Raw genomic sequence first — 15907 nt, forward strand, 5'->3', positions numbered from 1 at the left:
AGCAGCTCCCTGATGCCTGGTGTTCGGCACCACCCAGCTGGCTGGGCCACGCGCGAGGGGCAGCGCGGGGACAGTCACTGTAGGGAGCTCTACTCTTCTTAGCACCTCACAAAGAGATTGTGGATTCATGGTCAGCTGGGGAACACAAAGGTCTCCTTAAACCTTCTGAAAATGACTGACCTGGGTACTACTTTGAACAGTAACTATGATCGGGGATCATGGCCAACACAAGCAAGGTGATCGGCGGACATCACCATACTTCATTTGATGACTTTATCTGTAATCTCTGTCTTGAAACCTGTATGGATATGAACCTTCTGGAGAAGTACACCAGACAGCAGAGTATTTTGCTTCTATCTCGTTTAATTGCCATGGCCTTTTCAAATGCCAACACCATTTTTTTCTTTCTGTACTGAGATCTAAATATTGGTCATAGCTCAGGCTCTGTGGCTTCATAGGACTACAGTAATAATCAGAAAATAATTTTTAAGTACATCAAGATGTTTTTCTGACTATGAATCATCATTGAGAACCAGAAAATACAACTGAAACTAGACATGAGTGAGTAGGAAAAAAAATCTCATTTTTGATTAAATGATTTTTTCCATTCTTCTACTTCATACATTTAAACCAGGTTATTCTATCACTTTCCTTATAAATAAAAAATAGCCTTTCTGCCTCCTGGCAAGCAATGTATGTGCTTCTCCCCTCCTTTGCTCTTCCTCAGTGACTGATACTTTGAAGGGAGCATGAATAAATATAGGATAGGGACAAGAATCTTGCTGGGATAGAACTAATGTCAAAAGAATGTCGTAACAGCTCATGCTTTTCACACTAAAGAAAACAGGTACTTCATAACATCACTGAGATACATCAACTTTTTGCTTGCCTACTCAAAGACAACTGTAATTACAAAAGCAATACAATTTGTCTTACATTGAATAGAAATTAAAAAGCTCATGAGATGAAATAATTAGCAAATAATGAAGATTTTCACATAAATTTCTAATTTCATGATATTCCTCTTCTGGAAATATATCTCTGGAACAAACATTAACAATATTCACAAAATATTCCAATTGTAGAGTACTAATGACATTTAAATACAACTAAAATTACTACAGACTAGGACTACTACTAATGCAAAATAAGATGGGCAAATGTGCACAGTTACAGCTCTCCTTAGAAATAAACTATTAGATGTAATGTGAGGCTGAGGATTTTAAGTCAGTGCTCTTGTCTGGAAGTGCTGGAAACATTTCTTCACAGTAAGACATTCAAGTCTTCTACTATTTCTACTGGATAAAACAGAGATATGCACTTCGCATCAGCCAAAGAATGACATTTACAGACTTATTTTTTTAAGCATGTTTAATTATAATCAAAATGATCACTCTCAGAAAGAATGCTGTTCCATACTTTGGAATTAGTGACATCATTCAAATTTTATCTTGTATCATTAAACTGTCCCAAGATATTAACACTCATTTGTATTTTCTCTTTGCTCCTCTATAACCTCCAGAAGTTCAAGAGTATGGAATTCTTTGATCAGTGGTTTCCAGATCTGTTATCTACCAGGCCCATTCACCTCACAGAGTTTCTGTAGGTGACCATGTGTCTTTAACACAGTTTTAATTGCAAGCACTGTGTAGGTGATGTTAACTCCACAAACCAGCTGCTCATCACTTGCCATAGTCTTGCAGATCATGATGTTTTGTGGACAAGCAGTCCCTTGGAACTGTTTTATGAATCCATCTGCAGGGTAAGAAGAGTCATTGCTTTCAGAACTCAGAATGACGTTGTTTTCTGACCACACTATCTCTACAATAGGTCCCTGCTCAGGACTCCACAGCTGGTGGAGTGATGACCATCAGCAGGCTCTGCATGCTGGAAACTTACTGAGATAACAGTTACTGGCCACAGTGTCATATTATCCCACCTTGGTCATTAGGCAAAAGATTATTCCAAATAAGTGCCTGAATGCTCACTGCCATTTAAGACAATCCCTAGAGCCCAGGCCCAACATTCCCAAGTTTCAAACTGTCCTCAAATTGTCCAGAGTGTCCTTGAATGTAGGACCTACTGTAGGTCTGCAAGACTATCCATAGAGGAGCTGTGCTCTTGGCTGAGCCTTATCAGTGTCCTATCCACAAGCAGGGCTGCTTCCCACTCCTCTTGCTATGGCTATTGGCCAACCTGGAGCCCAGGACATCTTCCGTAGGCTATTAACCACAAATACTTTTTAAAGGAGAGTGAAAACAAATTACAAGCACTCCTAAGGAAGAAATCAGTGATCATCAAACAGCTGTCATCACTGTATCCCATGTCCAGATGAATCGAATTCGTTGGCTCCTTTGTAGTCCCGGTAGCAATACCTGTGTTATCTTAACATCCTAGCACCACAAAATTCTCCATCTTATCTTTGTGTGAATTTCACCATGTACTGTTCATTACTGATGTCTTGTACATCCGCAAACACTTTTCAAGCTCAGCAAACCATTGCGAAAATAGATACTCTATCCCTGCCATTCCACAAAAGAATTGGAATTAGATAGCAAGTCATGCAACAGTTTATAAGGCACAAAACAGTTTCCATGAGGTCCAAAAGTTCTCTGAAAAGGAATGCATGACATGGCAAATTTTAGGCATGACCTTCAGAGTTATAAAGCAAACTTCTAGATACAGAAGAGTTTCCTGGAAGGTCTCTGCCATGGTTTAAGGCATGGCCACCATCTCCCTTTCCATTCAGAATGGCAAAGAAAGACCATTGTGCTAAGTAACAGCACTGCGTATTTTGCTTGGTACCTCTACGCCTTCTCAGGCCAATCTTTCAGTGTTTCCTCACATGGATTGAGACAGTGTTCAGAATTAGCCTGCAGAAGAATAAATGTAACCATCATCGTGGCCTCAGGAGGCCTGTTTGTCCCTCCAGCCACACACAGCTAATGTGTGCAAACCTGCAAGTTTCTCTTTGATCTTTTGGTCAACCTGAGTGCCTGCGGATGCTACTGGCTAGCCCAGCTCTGCAACAGTTTGTGGTCGCACAGCAGCACGCAGGACCGTTTTACACACGGTGGCCAGCTAAGATCTTGAAAATGATGCCAGCTTCTTCTGGGAGATGATAAGCCACAGATACAAGCAGAGGGTTTTAAGAGCCTGGCTCCCAGGTATACAATGAGCTCGCTCCTCCAGATCCCTCACCACTCACCCTGGCATCAAGCCCACAAAACCCCAAGCCTAACATTAGTGCAAAGGAGCACTAATCAACATTGCTCTTCTTCAGAGGAAAGCCTAGACCTATTTCTTAGGGAAGTAGTGCCTTGTAATGCTGTAAATCCAGTGGCCATTGCAATATGGCTATTGTACCAGTTAAAATCACACAGTTATATCAAATAGTCTCTTTTCTGAATAAATTCCCTCACACAAACATGCCTCGCAGTTTTAGAATGTTTACAATCCCAAAGTCTTCTACAAAAATGTCATTTTTTTCCCAGAAACATCACATATATTTGCTAATTAATCATAGTGTATTTACTTTTCTTATTCTCTACTATTTGCATTGGTCAGTGAATCCCAGAGAACATACCGACTACTCTAATGAGCTCAGGGTATTTGAAATCACCAGCCAATATTCCAAAGGCCATTTCTTTCTGGTATTGGCTCTACATATTCTCTAAGCATGAAAATATGCAAATATACTTGTGTTATTAAAAACTTACATCAGTGCTAAGGCTTTTATGACTGTGAAATTGTAAGGCCTGACTGGCATTGCTTCTTGCAATTATATCACGGACATAACATGAAAGTCACATTTATTTGCCAAAACAACTCCCAGACAAGGGACCTTTTGCACCTCTGTATCTCTGACCTCTTGTGCCTCTGTCTTGCTGCAGAAACCTGTGTGGTTTTGAGAAAAGTCTGTTTAATCTCAGTGGGCTGCTTGCACCCACTAATGCGCTTTTGATCTGAATTCCCAAATGAAGAACCAACCAGTTTTCCAGAACCAGGAGTTATGGAATAGCAACAAAAATCCCAACACATCTCTGACAAGAGAGTCCCTGACGCCAAGAGGAATCTTCCTACTGGCTCGAACAGTCCCTGGAACAAGACCACAGGGTATGTTGGTGATCCGCAAATGCTACAAACAGAACATGTGGCAAATGTTGCAGATGGTCAGAAACCAGCCCCTCATACCACGGTTTGTTTGCAATGATAAAAAAATCCAGACAAACTTAGCTTGTGATTCATGTAGAAAATAGCAGAGACATAGCAAATGAACCAACCCAGTGCAGAACATAAGCAAAATACAAACAGAACAGTATGCAGTACTGCTGGATTCAGAAGGAAGTAGTCACGGCAGCTTCCTTTGTGCAGTGATGTGCTCTCACTGAGTATACATGCAAATATCAGAAACAAAGTCTGAGAAAGTTGAAGCTCACTCAGATATATTAGAGAATACCAAAAGTGACGAACCAGAAGAAAATACAGGGCAAAACAAGACAGACAAATGTCTCTACTAGGAGAGCAGATGACATTTCTGAAAGAGCAAAAACTCAAATCACACCTGGCTCCAAGGCTGAGATACTCTACACCATCATGGGAGCTGGTTTCCCCCTTGCACATCACTATCAGGCACCAACCTTTCCCTAAAAGGGTATGAGAAAGCAATGACCCCTGCACACAGAAGCAACCACTGAAAGGCACGTGATGGTTCAGGACCAAGATTAAGTTGCAGCAGAGGAAATAGTTTTTCTTTTTTCTTTTTTTCTGTCATCAGCTGTGGAATTCCCAGAGGATGAAGCAGATCTGCTCCCAAGAGAGCAGACAGTAAAGTCAAGTATTACAACGTGACAAAATTACAAATCTATTCTATAAGACAAGTTGTTTCAAGACGCTAGCTCTTAACAACGCAACTGGGAGGTCTTTTGGCAAAATTTTAAAAATTGATCTCCATCCCTGAAACTCCCTTCTCTGCAGTCACCAGCAACGGGAAACTAGATCTCCTTGGACTGAGGAATGGGACTGAGGCAAAGCACACAGGGGATGTTCAGCTGGTTGTTTATCTCTGTAAAAGTACCAGCATTTGAAACTATCTCACCTAGTTCTGACTTCATGCAGATCTAACCACTGTGAAATGCAGCCCTCAATAACAGTAATGACAGGCTGGTTAGCTTGTAAAAACAAAATACTGACCATTAGAAATGTGGAACCAAAAATAGTACTGTTGCAATATTAGGTTTAAGTGTTCATATTCCACAGTAGTTAGCATTCAGAAATACCTTAACTTGAAATATTTTGATTTTATTGAAATTACGAAAGATTTGCTTTGGAGATCTGAGTATAAAGATAACGTAACCGCAACAGGTTAATTTTGCAGAAAACAAGAAGACTTATCCTAATTGTGTCTGCACTAGAGAAGTGTTAATAAAAATGGAATTCCTTTGCAAGCTGGTCTTGTTAAAATAACAAAGCACTTCAAAAAAGCAGGCTGTAACATTGAAGTCAGCAGTGTAAAGACAAGCATAAATAGTAATATAGGCATAATGTAACAGGAAGGTAACAGTCAAAAGCTCCCCAAAATTTTAAATTCTGACTGTGCTGATTTTAAATTATTGTACAATTAATAAGGGAATACATAATTGCTTTTTTAAATTTTCTAGAGGATGTTTATCTTTTAGGTGTTAAAGGAAACACAAAAGGTAAAGTTCATGAGGAGTCAGATCTGGGAATTTGTAGACTAATTAAAGACTTTGGACAAACCTTAGACCTGAAAGGAATGAAAGTTGCATGTGTAACAAAGAAAAATAAGTAATGTAAGTGTGGACACCTACCAAAGAACAGGATCAAGTGCTGCCCCCAAAGGTGTTAGCACATAAAAAAAAAAAAAAAAAAAAAAAAAGATTTGAATTAAACTCGGTGCTTTGCAATCTTGCTGTTTTAAATGTTTAGAAAATATAGACAGCAAAAGGCAATTATAGGATAAAAACTGATTCTGGTCCAGGACACAGCTAATGCTGACTCTCTGGGGCTATGGGTACTTAAAATCCTTGCTACAACATTCATAACTAGTAAGGCTTTCACTGAATTGTCCAGCATGTAGCAAATTGGTCTTCATGGACTTTCACTGCCCCCTCACTGAAGAACGCCCACGGCAGCAGTTGGCTTCCTACCCAGATCCTTGAAGTGGGACTTACTAATTTTAGTCATTTGAAAGTTCATTTAATCTAAGCCAATCAGCTAGGTGTCCTTGGTGCTAAACGGAGACAGACAGATATCTTGTAGAAAGACTCACACCATCTCTCTTGATTATTTACCTACGGTATACCTAGTATGGTATTACCTAGTATGGTATGATATTATTAGTAAATATGGTACCTAGTAAGTATGGTATTACCTAGTAAGGTATAAATCAGATTTTAGCCCTATTGCTTTCTTCCTCTGTCCATAAAGGACACTGACAGCAAGTCTTCCACTTGTCAGCAAGTGCAAATGGCCAACACGACACAAAAAGAATCCCATCAGTAAAAACTGTAACCTTTTTATCTTCTCCTGGTTAATTCCTTTGACACAAAAAGAATCCCATCAGTAAAAACTGTAACCTTTTTATCTTCTCCTGGTTAATTCCTTTTTTTCTTTTTTTTTTTTTAACACTAGCAAGCATATGTCCCAATCCATTAATTATTGTCAGGGCTCTTCACTAAACCCCCTTCAAATTACACATAGTCTTTCAGGACTATACAAGTGTATACAAGAGTGAGGACAACACCCCCCTACTTGTCACAGCAGCATTACCATACAGAAGTAACATAATAACCTTCTTAGTGATAATAAAATCCTTACTGACATGACAGCCTCTTGTTCACTATTTCAACTTTTTTTTTCCCCATAAGTTGTCACTGCAGGATCTTCCAGAATACCTTACAGTATTTTTTTTTCTGCAGAAGATGGATATGACTTTTGTTATTGATGCTGAACTATTTCACCACTGAAAGCAAAAGGGAATGAGACATTAGAGTAAACACTGGGGAGAAGACATATTCTAATATGGAATGAGGAACAGAGGAATGCAACTGTGGGGACTACTTCTGACTCTAGCTCAAGTTAAATATATTAACAGTGAATTAACGATGGTTGGCAGTGACCAGGCCAAAATGGAGCTATCCCTCAAGTGGTGGATGGAAACGCTATGCTGGGACTTTGATAGTTGCTAAGCAGCAGGATCAACATGATATAAAAATGAAAGGTCATCTGTCACTATTCGCTAAAGAAACATTTGACGTGAGAGGCATGAACTGTATCTTCAGGAACTCTTCAGGCTAGGTTATCAGAAAAGGACAGGGGATTTATTTTTGTTAAAAGGATAAAAGTGTTTTAACTCCACATGTTCTCAGAGCAATGCCAGCACATATTACAGAAAGCAGAGTTTCTGTAGAGGTATGAGAGGGACTTTCACTCCTGCCATCTGTTTTCCATCTTTAGTCTTTGCTTATCAAGTTAAAGAAAACGAGCTCAGCCGTGGTAAATGAGGGTTGGAAGAAACAGATAGGCCTTACATAGCAAAGACTGTTGGTTTTCAGGACATAAGTCTTCTGGTCACTGCTTACAAAACTTTGTTTTGGAACAACGAAGTATAAAACTAATCCTGTCTCTGTCTCCGTCTCCAGAGGGAGATAATGATTTGGACTGCTCTCTACCACTCCAGTGCCTGCACTGCATAGTAGTCTCTTCGGTGGCTCTTTTTTGGCTACAGATAAATTAGAGAACCAGGAAACAGTTCATTCAGATTCGTTCCCCAGGCCAAGCAGTGAGGAAACCAGCAGTCCATCTTGCCAGGTAAGCTGCTGCTGTTGATGCATTTTTTTTTCATTTTTGTTGCTTTCTACCAGACTTTCACTTGTATATCTCCTTTATGTCTACTTCATGCACTGCTTTCCCTTCTTCTGCCGTTACCCTTTTCTAGGTGGATCACATGTGGACATGCCTGGTAGGACGCATCCACACATGACAGGAATGGGCACTGCCTGAGAACGAATGCAGAATTTCTTTCAGAAGTGGTAGGAACTCATGTCACAGACCGCACGTTAGCACCAGGCACTTTTGCCCAATGTGCACGCTGGCACCGACAGCAGACATCACCACAGACCTTACTGTGTATTTCTTTTAGAGGACAGTCTTGCAAAGATAAAAACAAATTGAGTATAAAGCATTAAATTCACTAAAGGTCTGAAAGCAGCCAGCCACAGTGCGTGCTCGTGGCTGATGGAAGGTGCAACCTTAGTGCTTACCTGCAGCATGTTTATTAGTTTCTCTTCACAGAGTTTTCCTCTATGCGACAGGGGTGCCCTAAGGCTATGTTCAGACTTGCCTGTGCTCCTGAGCGTGATTCTCTGACCTCCAAAAGCCTAAAACCAAAGAGGCTAAAAGCTGACTTTTAGAAAACACTGCTATATAAGCAGTAGGGCTAACAGTATGTGCAGTTTAAAATATTGCACTGTTTTTATCACCCATTGACTAGATAGCCATGAAATATCTCTTGGTCTTCAAAAATTTGGAGAATTTGGCCTTGACCAGCAACTTTCTACTAACTTCTCAGTATTTCCTCCAGTGATATCTACGCACTTTCTGTCCGAAAATAGTTATTTATGCCATCTCATTACTACAGTGTCTAGATGCCCAACAAAATTTGTGCAAACAATTTACTTTAAGTCTGAGATGAATTAAAATGAGGCACAGAATTGCTCTGTTTTCTCAGAAAGTTTGCTTTCCAATAAAATTGTGCATTCAAAGGTTAATGCACCAAAATCCAGGCAAGAGGCTCCTTTGTTTGTTTAATTAGTTAGAACCACAGGGGATGAGAGAAGCAATGGGAGCATAAAAAACAGGAGTAAAATCATAATATGATTGTTCTGAAAATCTTTATACCATCAAAGAGGCTTTACCAGGATTATGCATACCATTCTGCTCATACTTGTTAAATATAAATACATTTGGACTAAGACAGGTGAAGGAAAGAGCTATTAGCATCAGTGAATGGGACTCCTGGAATGTGAGGAAACTGCAGTGCCTGATTATTGTCAGCCTAGCAGTAGGAAAGCAAAAGGGAGAATGGGATGTCTAAGTCATCATAGTAAAAATGTATCGGAAGCAGAAGAAACTGAAGCAGAAAAGAAAAAAAATGAAGTTTTGAAATGGACTTACAGTGGGGTAGAGGGAAAAAACATTGAAAGCAGAGAAAAACCCTCTGAAGTCGCCTGCCTCTTTGGTATGCCTGCTCCCATTAAAAAAAAAAAAAGCCCTACACATGATCATGGAAGAATTATTATTCTGACAGTTAAGACATAATAATATATAAAACAAACTTAAATTTCACACTTCAGACCATGAGAACTCTGCTGAGCTAGATATTGCTCTTCCTCTAGTTTTTGAAAATTTAACCTTTCCTTCATGCCATACTTCACCCTATCCTGGAAACATGGGTTTAATTGTCTAGTTTTTCATTTTTTTTCTGAGGTTTTCATACTTAAGGCTGGAATTCATTTGTCAATTAAACACGTAGGATACAAGCAGAGCATCCAGCTAGGTGTAAAGGCTTGGAGAATCAATAAAAAATAAGACAGGGAATGTGTAGAGAGAACATCTCTGGGGAAAGAGAGAAAAAACAAAGATGCAGAAGGAAGTAAGGTGGGAGCATATGAAAAAATATATAAGGGAACATGGAACACTCGTTAGACAGTATTCTTGTAAGAGGAGGGATAGTTCATTCTGGGGTGTCAAAAAGCTACTGGAGCTTTGATCAATATGTCTTTGGTGGCGGGGAAGGGCTGAGCCATATGATCACATCTGTATTCCCTCAGTGAGTTTCCTCTACTCCTTCACGCCAGGCATTGATCGAAAGCTTTTAATGTGGAGACCTCTATTCCAGCTCACTGTTGAGTAAATTTAATGCCTTCCAATTTCACATGCAAAATCTCACAGACAACTAATTAAAGAGAATGCAACTTAAAACTCTCAACGTACCTCACAGGTTACGCCTAGGTAATCCAGCTCTGCAGAGCTGGATATCAAGGGGAATCATCTCACACAAACCTTTCTGAATTACGTACAAGTCTGTCTTCCCACTGCCTGCAACACTTGCCAGTTACTTCCTTCTTCTTCCCAGGTATGGCTCCAGGGGAATAATCTGGACCGAAAAAAAAAATGCCTTTGGCTTAAAGGAGTTTTGCCGATGGATCATTTCTGCTTCCAGCCAGACGAGGGTGGAAGATCAGGGTGCGACCGACTTGGCTGCTGGCGGTTTGCCATAGAGACACGTGTGTGAATAATGCGGTGGGCATATGGGGACCATCTCCAAAACCTCTTCTCCCAGGGTGTCACTCCCAGAACAAACCTGAGGAATAGGAAACCCCGCTCAGTCTGCAAGGGACCAGGAGCACAGTGGATGTGTATGGCTTCCACAAGGACCTAAGTTACATAGGAAAAACTGAGCTTGGCACAAGGCATATTTTATTCTGAGAAACTTCCAAGGAGGGCCCTAACTGGAAAGATAGCTTTTAATACTGCAGATCTTTGGGAGTCTGTAGCTCCAGGCTAAACAGTTGTAGCTTCCGCCTTGCACCATGGGTGAAGTCCTTGGCAGGTGAGAAGGCGGCCTCCAACATTCCCACAGCTTTTGGAGGATGACATGTTCAAACCTCCAAGTGCCCTGCTTTGGGCCCTATGCTCCTCTAAGCCAGGGGCTTGCACTTTACCCAAACCCTGTGACAGGTAGGAGAGAAGAAGCGTGTTTTTTCCCCTGTAGTAACAACATGTGTGGGTAGAGGGGTATGACATGGGTGCCATGTCTCCCGAGGAAAGCGACAGCTCCGCCACCCACCACGGGCAGCCGCTGCCGCCAACCCCCACCGCACCCCCACCTCCAAAATGGCGGCGCCAGCCCCCAGGGTGCCACCACCTGCGGCCGCAGGCCACGCCCCTAGGCGGGCCCCGCGCCCCCCTCCGCCAATGGGCGCCGCCGGGGGCGGGGCCTCCCGGCGCGGCGCTGTCCGCCCGTCGGGGCCGGAGCCGCCGCGGGAGGGAAGGAGGGAGGGCAGGAGGCAGCGGGAGCGCCATGGCCGAGAGATGCGACGTGGTCGTGGTCGGCGGCGGCATCTCAGGTGGGTCTGGCGAGGAGCGGCCGCCGGGAAGGTGCCGCGGGCGCGGAGCGGTGCCGGTGGCTCCCGCAGGTGCCTCGGGCGGGCGTGCGCCGAGCCCCGGTGGGGCAGCAGGGGTGCCGGAGACGCGTTTGCGTGGCTCGGGCTGAGTGTCACCGAGAGCACCGTGTTTTGCTTTATTTTATTTTTCCCCTTTTGGTTCTTCCACTCTGCAGTCCTGCATCCTTTGAGCAGGCAGCATCCCTGAGTACTTCCCGCGGGAAGCTTCAGGCTGACAAGGGCCGTAGGGTCTTATTTCTGCACCAGGTGCAGTAGCCTTGTGCCAAGGCCACAGGTTGCCAATGGCTGTAAACCCCTGGATGTGTCCTGTCTAGGGTGAGTTAGAGTACAAGGAAGTATAAAATGCAGGAAGTGAGACAGATAATTAATAAGTTTGTAGTTCCTCAGCCAGCACCATGGCTGGTTTCGCTGAAATCAGCTGCTGGCCTCGAAGCTTTGCACTGCATGGCAAACTACTGCTTTTGACTTAATCCTAGCTAAAACACTACAGTGCATGTCTAGAAAGTCCCTTATCTGTCTCTCATATATGTTGTTTTGATGCAGATGTCCCCATATATTTTATATATATATATATGGATATATATATTGTGTGTGTGACTTTGACACGCCAAATAGTTGGGTTTTGGCCTCTGGTACTTGGGAGTTATGCAGCATGAAAGCTCTTGTGATAAATGTTGTTCTAAGGAGTGCGTAATGAGTACGCACATGTCCTCAGAGACAGACCGTGCCTCTTGCCAAACTGCGTGCAAATAACTCAAAATGCATTACAAAACATGAGGTTGTGTTCATTTTTAATGTGCTTTTAGTTTCTGCTGCTTATTTATACATAACCCTAGATTTCTGTTTGAGCAGTGTGTTCAAGTGTGCGCAAGCAAGTTGGATGATATGCAGTGAACAGGATAATATGTTGGTTTTAGTGGCCTTTTCCAGTTCTTCTTAGGTGATTTAGAGAGGATGGTTTCCATAGACAGCTCCTTGGCAACATTTCCTAAGGATGGTTCCCTGATAGCAAACTGCTGAGTACATGCTATTAATTATGGAGTGTTTCAAGTATGTTAAGCTGCTAGTGAAAATTAACCGTTGCTGTTTTGTAAAACAGTTTATGCTGAACACAGTCTTATGGCTAATTTTTAACTTGCCCCTTGTTTCACAGTGAAAATCGATTACAGAAAATCAGTCAACAGTAATTTTCTAGTCCTGCTTCCTAAGTGAAGAAGCTCTCGGTATCATGTTTTTGTACAACAGCAGTGCTACAAGTTCCATCCGTTTGATTAGTTGGGAGTCAAAGGGTTGAGCGCAACGTCTTTTAATAAACTCTTGTTTTTCACTGTTGCTGTGGGAGTGTTTTCATGTCATGCCTGCACAGCCTCCATATGTTTTCCTCTGAAAGAGGGCTTACAACAGAGGCAGAAAAGCAGCACTACAGAGTATTCGGCAGGAGGCTTTCTTTGCTCTTTATTACCTGCAGACAGAAGTAAGTGGCAAGGGTAACCAGTTTTAAAGAACCAATTTTCTGTTTATTTTCTTTTACATCAGTTCATCTCCAAAGCACTCTGTTTTCATGGCTTGGTAACTTTACTCCTACCCTCACATAGAGGTTAGAAAAATAAGACATCAGTATTTTTTTTGGTGCATAAACTCCTCTCTTCAGGCATTTCTCTTTAGCTAATGTACATCACCTCTGATTCACCTTTGTCTTCTATCCTTACACTTATTTGTAAACCACTCGCCTTGAAGTCAGGTGATAAAACTGTGTTTCTGTGTCTTCTTGTTCTTATTGAGTGCTCTGTCAGCCACACCAGTCTGTTCTTCTGTGAGATCTGTTCACTGGAAAAATGAACATGAGTTTTAGTGTGGTCCTTGAAGACCAGCATTGTATTGCCCCAGCTTTGATGTTCCTTCCTTCAGAAAGTCACTGTTTCTGAGCTGCCCCAACAGTGGCTGAGTAGGATTTTAATGTTACTGCCTTCAGATGAGGAAGGCGTCAGTAGGCACACTGATGTAAAACAGCAGAATGCTCTCATGGTCTTCAAAGTTTACTTGAGTGAGTTCTTACAGGCATTGGCAAAGAAGCTGAACATGGCAGAAACAAGGAGTTGCTGTGCTGAAATGGAGATGGGAATAGGCATCTTGCAGAGATTAAATTTAGTTCTGTCTGCTGCTTGTCTAGGAGAATACAGCCATATGTTTGCAGTGCTCTAAACCCCTTTGTCAGTTCTTCTGTCCATCTTGTATCCTTTTTATTTAATTAATAGGATCTAAATTTTAGAGAGTAAAAAGTATGATAAAAGAGCAGTATGAAAGGGTTCTGAACCTGTATTAGTTACTGTTCTTCTTTGAAGGTGAAGACTATTCTACGCTAAGACATCTTTCATTGATTCATTTTAAGAGTCCCATGTTGCAGATTTGTTAAAAAGCAAAGAATAAAACTACAGAACTGGATAGTTCATGTGTTGGGTAATGAAAAGCTGCTCAAAGTTAATCTTCAGTGATTTCTTCCAAGTCTAAAAAACAGTCTGTGGCTCCTCATATGAGGATTTTGGGTCATCTTTTAATGTAGATAATAAAACAGTGAAAATATTTGCGAAAGAAGAGGATTTATTAAAAGGTAGATTCTCTGCTGTCTGGAGAGCTTCTGCGAAAGTCCTTAAAATTATTGTGAATTGTATAGATTAAAAAAAAAATCTTTTAGAAGAAAATTTCCCAAATTAAAAAGGCATATTTGAAAGCACTTAGCAACAGGCTGTATGTATAGTATGTCTGGTACTAAAGAACTTTTAGATCAGAATGCAAAATTGTTTTTCATAGAGTGAAAACTGCACAGAGATGGAAAAATAAAATATGAGAATGGTATGGAGTAAGTCACCAGACTTGCTTCTCTTCATTTATGAGATACCGGTGACAAGAATTTTCTGAAAATGCAATCATGGAATCTGTTCAGATCTTTCTTTTAAAAACTTCCTCTGCGTGTTCTCAAAACTGTTTTCCTGTCCCTGCTGTTGCCATGGAGACCTCTTTCCTTTATTTGTTTTAAAAGAGGCTATCAGATTTTAAGCTGATATATTGTCGGTGTCCTATTTAAGAAATTTTGCTTAAATTACTGGTGCACAGATTTTGTCATTAAATTCAGATTAGCTGATTTTTTTTCCTGAAAGAATTTTTTTTTGAGGAGTTAAATATTGTCTCAAGTACGCTTAGTGTTTTTCAGTGAACAAGTAACCTGACATGTTCCTGTAAGTTTAGAACCAAAAACAATTTTAAGGCAAAATTTTCCTACTGAAATGCTAGGTTTGTAAAATATTCACATATCTGTCCTAGTCTTATTGAGATACCAGTGTGCTTTACTTTTTTTGATTTTTTTTAATAAAGTTCTAATATGATGTATAATTACATTAGCTTGCTGTGAACCAATTACAATTTACTTTGTAGTTTTGGTTATTACTATCTGGAGATGTTCAATCTGTTTTAAAAGCCTGAAGCAGATGGCAGATTTTTTTTTTCCAAAGAGCGCTAGCTCATGTTGCAAGAGAAGTAAACATGAGTTGAATAATCCTCCCTGTTTACTTATCGGTCTCTTCTGTTTGCTACTTGGTAATTAGTGTTGTAATATTCCTCTTTTAAAAAGACACACTTTGCCAAATGGGACATTATTTTTGCAGAAAGGTTCCAATCTAGGAGTCCTATACACAGTACCCATTTGATAGAAGCACCAGCAAAAATGAAGTAACTATGGATGGATTGAACCCATTTGCAGGAGGACTGTGACCCCCTTGCAGCGTGATCGATGGTCACTTACTCTGGTATCTACCAAAGAGAATCCAGGACATTTCCAACATCATTTAATATAACAAAGCTCTGTGTTCACGTTTGCTTTTTTCTCTCTGTCTCAATCATCAGAGGGCTCTTCCTTTTGTATTCAGTTACTTTCATAGCAATTGCAAAGGCACCTTAAGTAATTAGATGAAACCTGCCATTTGACTTTTTTTTTTCTTTTTTAAATTGTTGTGAAGGCTTGTTTATTCATTAGGAAGTAGTAGTGTAGGGGGAAATCCTTTGTGTCAGTTCAGAAAAAATGTGAAAGCACCTTGAAAGGGGAAAAGAAGGCAAGCAGGCTTAGCAAATCTTTCTGCAGGGGATTCTTAGATAGCTATTGTGGCAATAACCTCTGGGGGGCTCGGATCTGTGTGTAGTTAATGTTAATGTCATGCACTGCAAAGTGCACAAGTGTTTCTTATCTGCCCTGTTGAATGACATGCTCAGGACAAATAAGCTTAGACACAAAAGAAGATGAAAGTTCTTTGTAAGGAAGTTCAGTGCATTGCTTACATGAGCCACCGTCTGCAACAATACTGTTAATTCAGTAGTTTGTCAGAGTCTGTCTTAGCACTAGACTAGGATGTAGTTGCACCAGAAATGGCAAGATGTCCTCATTTGCGTTAGTTTCTTAGTTCAAATCGAGTGTGGACCTTGGAGCGAATCTGCAGACTGAGCCTACTTACTGCTCTGTGTTCCCGGCTACTGATGGGATGCTCAGCTTAAAGGGCAAGGCAAGGCTGAGTCTGAAGAAAAGCCCCTTTTATGCACGTAGTATGGATGCTGGGTATTCTGCTCTGCAGATCTTCCCCTCTTGTTCTGTACTAACTGCTAGCAGAGACACTGCAGACTTGCTTGGGATACTTTTAGTTTTGTAGAGCACA

The 15907-nt window shown here is 41.1% G+C and overlaps 1 protein-coding gene across 1 annotated transcript in view; it reads left to right on the plus strand.

Annotated features, from left to right (window-relative positions):
- Positions 1 to 11087: 11087 nt before the first annotated feature.
- The window catches only part of LOC104569722 (amine oxidase [flavin-containing] B), a 46379-nt gene continuing 41559 nt past the window's right edge, over positions 11088 to 15907 (plus strand). The window contains exon 1 of the mRNA XM_088530698.1: positions 11088 to 11153. Within this exon, the coding sequence (XP_088386824.1) occupies positions 11108 to 11153 (46 nt within the window). The 5' untranslated portion in view covers positions 11088 to 11107. The remainder of the gene's footprint in view (positions 11154 to 15907) is intronic.

This window comes from Tinamus guttatus, unplaced genomic scaffold (assembly GCF_059628265.1).
Source record: "Tinamus guttatus ecotype Peru unplaced genomic scaffold, ASM5962826v1 Tinamus_guttatus_pri_ptg000384l, whole genome shotgun sequence".
In the NCBI taxonomy this organism is placed as follows: Eukaryota; Metazoa; Chordata; class Aves; order Tinamiformes; family Tinamidae; genus Tinamus; species Tinamus guttatus.